General features: G+C 47.7%; 1 protein-coding gene across 1 annotated transcript; it reads right to left on the reverse strand.

The window, feature by feature from the left end:
• Positions 1-474: 474 nt before the first annotated feature.
• Positions 475-3,385, reverse strand: LOC119314884 (probable sodium/metabolite cotransporter BASS3, chloroplastic). The gene is made up of 5 exons (XM_037589569.1): positions 2,889-3,385; positions 2,684-2,779; positions 2,283-2,589; positions 1,944-2,191; positions 475-1,249 (listed from the first exon to the last, which is right to left on the reverse strand). The coding sequence occupies exons 1-5, from the start codon at positions 3,263-3,265 to the stop codon at positions 1,012-1,014; spliced, it is 1,266 nt and encodes a 421-aa protein (XP_037445466.1). The 5' UTR covers positions 3,266-3,385; the 3' UTR covers positions 475-1,011.
• Between the last annotated feature and the right edge of the window lie 243 nt (positions 3,386-3,628).

The following is a 3,628-nucleotide window of genomic DNA, read 5'->3' on the forward strand; positions in this document are numbered from 1 at the left end:
GAAAGTCTTTTCCAACGACACTATGTTGACAGTACCCAGGCCCAGGATAATTTGACTTACTTATCGTCGACATTGCTTTCAGTGCCCACGCGGGCTTACATTCAGCGACAAATCGAAACAATGGACCTCTGTGGCCAGTTTAAAACGACAGTGAAATAGACAGGAGAAGATATGCACATCAAACGGCTGATGTAAAATCTTATTTTTCTTCTCTCCTTTCTTTGTCAACATTTGTAGGTGCCTAGTTGGGAGCTATGGCCGTGGCATCCCCAAACCGTTACGTCCACAGCTCATGCGAGGACCATTCGATAGTGACAGATAAACTACAGGACAATTGAAGTCCTCATGTCTCACTTCGTCACTTGTTTGTTACAGAAATATCAACCAATGGCGACAACAGATATTTTCAGAACACAAAAGAAAAGCCTGTTTTCATCATTCCTTTCCCACAAATGTATACTAAACTCTATTTTGTCCAACTAGAACCGCTGAATTCGAAGTTCACTTTGCAAAGCAATGAGCACATCTGCGACATAGAATGTGATTTTGATGGGTTATTAGAGCAAGAAACAAGCACTTCAGAAGGGTACAGACATCCATGGGGTTCATCCTGGGAAGAATGCGTCGATGATATTGGCATTGCACATGCATATGCTTAGTGGTGTACATAGGAACCGTCAACGTGTCTACTATCTAGTATCTACAAAAAAAATGGCCAAGGGAGCACCACTAATGGAGCCTACTGCACATGGTATGATAAGTGGTAAATGGCTCGCATCTCATTATCCTTCCATCGTATGCAGCCATGCAAGTGGTTTCTGTGGCGAGGTTATCCTCAGCCGCTGCTCATCTTGCACAATCTGCGGTTTGTAGTTCTGCCTTTTGTAGCTACTATGGCATGCCTGATTGCTGGATGAGCCGCAGGACACCCCTGTAACTGCATCCCCAAAGGGCAGCTGAGTTTCTGAAACCGGGAGCCCTTGAAAGAATTTCAATGCTAAATCCAGCCTCTCATGATCTCGCATCAGCGGAAGCTTGTGGAAAGAATCTCAAAGGAAGGTCCCTTATTCGCATACCACTTCCCCAGTACGATGCAAGAGTCAAACCAAATATTGCCATGACAACAACAGAACATGCTGCAGGAACTGCCTGACTAATTCCAAGAAACTGGGTAGCAAGAAGCCCAGCTAGGGTGGAGCTCTGCATTCCAGTACACACTGATATAGTCCTACAAACTGGTTCTTCTTGCCTACACATAAGGGCAGAAAGAAAGTTAGCCAAACAGCATCAAGGAACTTCAGAAGTATAGTTTTATGCCAAAAATAGATTGCTGACTCAAAACGTAATGTAACAGAAGCCAGTAATGAGGATGTGATACTATTTGACCTTTCCAGACACAGGATGAAGGTACCAAATGCTGCAAATAACAGGCCATATATCACAATCGTAACCACATTGAATTAATTCCAGTTTTGGAAATTAATGGCCATGACAAATGTGAACAGGAAAAATGATCACCTTTTCTAATAGGTTAGATTAAAGGAATAATTCAGGTAAAATATACAAATATGGGACCACAAGACTTGTCACTGGCATATAAACATAATATGAAATATGATATGTCTAACACATTTCGCCATTTTAAGCAAGAATTTCAACATATGTTTTCAAAAGGAAACTACTTGACTGAAGCTCAAAGTGACTAACACAAAAAGTAAATGACAGAATTTACTTATTTAGTGAAATCGGTCAAGATTTCCCTAGAGGCAGATTATCATTTCCTCTTAGATGATAAATAGGAGGCGCAGACATAACAGAAAGCAGCATCACAGAAAAAGATTAAATCGTGCTTTAGCAAGATCGTGGGCAAAAAATCAGTTATGCAGGAAGAGCATTAGAAATGAATAAAAGTGTAATCATGATTCATGGCATTTAATGATTACCTCAACTGAGGCAACTTGGAAACCCAGTAACCCACAACAAAGGCCGCAATGTGGAAAGTCACTATGGGGAGAAGTAACATGAATCCCTGTGATGAGAGGAGCATGGTCCTATTTATAGCAAGAGGGCTCCCAATACAGAGTGATGTGCACACCATAGCAACAAATGGCATCACTGGTTGTATGACATTAACCACTGGTTTTGCATAGGTATTCAGAAGGAGACCTAGTGTCACAGGCAGAAGAACCACCTGGGGGAAAAAAATCGGAAATCAGTGTAAAATCAAAGAAAGACATTGCTAATTAGCAAGAAACCACCTGGAACTGGAACAATTTCATTACCTGGAGAATCGATTTCGCCATTGCAATTCCATTAACCGGAACCACTGAACCAATCAACAAACCAGTGAGAATAGGTGTCACAATCACCGAAGATATGGTGGAGTAGGTTGTGAGCAGAATACTCAACGCAACATCTCCTTTCCCCAGGAAGCTAGCATAGCTCGAAAGCTGCGCACCCGAGACACAGCATGTAAGCATGAAACCCGCGAAGAAGGCTGATGGCATCCGGAACACCCTTGCGATTAGCACCCCCAGCAGCGGCTTCAGCATGTACTGGGCCATGTACCCAATCGACAGCGGCACAGGCCTGGATTTGGGAACAAAACACACGACCAGACAAAGAATGGTTTCACATTTGCTCTATGATCTTGGGTGAAGCAGTAGAAGAGTGAAAAATATACCTCTTGAAGGCCAGAGCGAAGTCGTCGAAGGATAGTTTGATGCCAATGGAGAGCATAATGCCCCCAAGTGCAGGTGCGTACAGCTCCTTGGACACCCTTAAAAAGGACTTACAATAATCAAATCAATCAATGACCATGTGCTGCTAGCTGTGCAAAATTCCAAGCAAAGAATCTTCTTGAAGCGTCCAGTGGATGCTTGGCTCACCAGGAGAAGGTGGCAGGGTTGCCGAGGGCGGCGACGGCCGTGGCGACGACGACGAGCGGGAGCAGCGCGGAGACCGCCTCCGAGGGGTCCACGGCCCCATCCGCGTCCGACGGGGAGGCATCGGCCTCGGCGCTGAAGGAGAGCAGCCAGGCGCTCCCCTCGCGGCGCGGCCAGCCGACGCGGCCGAGCGACGGCGCGGAGCAGAAGGTGGTGGGCGCCGCCGCCCGCCGCCGCCGGAGGAGGGACGCTGGGGAGGCGCACGGCTGCGGCGGGGAAGAGATGAAGCGCAGGGGGCGGAGAGGACGGTGCGAGTTGGCGTGGGCCAGTGCGTAGCGAGAGGGGAGGGAGGAGGAGGCGGCCACCACGGCGACGGACATGGCGACGGCGAGAGGCGGTGTGAACCGGATTGGGTGGTCGAGGAGGAGGGGCGTGGGCACCTCGAGAAGATAGAATGGAGGAGGTGCCCGTGTATGTTTGGGCGCGCTCGACCGGACCAGGTGTGCGCTCCCCGATTTGGCACCTGTCTTTCCAAGGTGGGTTTTTTTTCTAGGGGTTTCCTTTTTTTAGGGGTTCTAGGGGTTTCCAAGGTGGTGCCTAAACCTTCCCTCAAAAAAAAAGGTGGTGCCTAAACCTGATCATACCATAGACTAGGCCCAGTTCCCGGCCGAGCCGGGCCGGGCTTCACAAAGCCCAAGACAATCCCAGGCTTGAGCCCGAACCGAAGCCTGAAAATGTGTCTC

Source organism: Triticum dicoccoides, chromosome 6A (genome assembly GCF_002162155.2).
Source record: "Triticum dicoccoides isolate Atlit2015 ecotype Zavitan chromosome 6A, WEW_v2.0, whole genome shotgun sequence".
NCBI classification, from domain to species: domain Eukaryota; kingdom Viridiplantae; phylum Streptophyta; class Magnoliopsida; order Poales; family Poaceae; genus Triticum; species Triticum dicoccoides.